General features: G+C 43.0%; 1 protein-coding gene across 1 annotated transcript in view; it reads left to right on the top strand.

Moving 5' to 3' along the window:
- LOC119592889 (cyclin-G-associated kinase-like) overlaps positions 1 to 1111 on the top strand; it is a gene marked incomplete in the record, with an annotated part of 28823 nt that overhangs the window by 23766 nt on the left and 3946 nt on the right. The window contains 3 exon segments of the mRNA XM_037941782.1: positions 127 to 322; positions 578 to 736; positions 922 to 1101. Coding sequence (XP_037797710.1) covers positions 127 to 322; positions 578 to 736; positions 922 to 1101 — 535 coding nt within the window.

Here is a 1111-nt window from a genome sequence, read left to right as displayed (position 1 = left end):
GATATGAGAGAGATATGATCACCTTGAATGGAATGGTCACCTGTAAAAATGTGGCTATTTATAATGAATGATATTGATTCAGTTCCCTTTATCATTTTCTTAAAAATAAAGAAAAAATCTTTACAGGGAATGGGAGGCATGGGAGCTAACCCTATGGCTTCGGCTACTAGTCCTATCATGAGCAGTGGAAGTCCCATGATGGGGCCCAGGATGATGGGGGGAGCAACCAGCCCAGTGAATCCGATGGCTGGGGGTTTTGCCCGTCCCCCTGCCCCACCCCAACAGCAGCCTAGCAAGCCAAGCGATCCTTTTGCTGATCTTGGTGAGGCTTGAAATTAAATGTTCTTGGGGGATTGGGATATGTTTTGGTACTTGTTTACAGGGAAAGGCTTGAGAGAAAGTAGGCAATGTATGACGTGAACTGAATTTCCATAATTCAACCCTAATATCAATTTTATATGGATGTAGATGAATATTAGAGTATTCATTATTCTACATTTTGATTTCCAGTGTTATATTTTCTTATTAACTGTTTTATGAATTTCCTTGATTTTTCATTGCACATTATCAATTGCAGGTAATCTTGCTGGAATGGGTGGATGGGGAGGTTCCAAGCCTACGACACCCATGGGAGGAACACCAATGGGTGGCACACCTCTGGGTGGAAGCACACCTGTGATGGGCTCACCACAGCATCGACCTCAGATGGCTGGTGGTTGGCAAGGTCAGACACCAGGTAAGTGGCTTTTCATTATTTTCAGGTTCATTGTCAACTTTTATTTTTTCATGGTTAATAAATTCATCCATTTCCTTATATTTTTGTATTGAGTATCTTGCTCATACAGATTTATAGTGATATTTGAATATGTAAATATTTTTAGGTCTTTGTTAATCATACCAATTACTCATTCCTCTACACAGGTATGATGGGGTCACAAATGGGTGGTTGGCAGCAGGGCCCCCGACCACAGCAGACCCAACAGATGCCCCAGCAGATGCCCCAACAACCAGCTGCTGCCAAGACCCCAGCTGGAACTCCTCACCACCAGATGAAGTCACCCTCACAGCCAAACTATGGGAGAGCTAATTTTGATGGTGCATGTTAGTGTGA

The sequence above is a fragment of the Penaeus monodon genome, chromosome 31 (genome assembly GCF_015228065.2).
Source record: "Penaeus monodon isolate SGIC_2016 chromosome 31, NSTDA_Pmon_1, whole genome shotgun sequence".
Classification (NCBI taxonomy): domain Eukaryota; kingdom Metazoa; phylum Arthropoda; class Malacostraca; order Decapoda; family Penaeidae; genus Penaeus; species Penaeus monodon.
The sequence above is the reverse complement of the archived record's forward strand: the minus strand, read 5'-3'. Positions and strand labels throughout refer to the sequence as shown.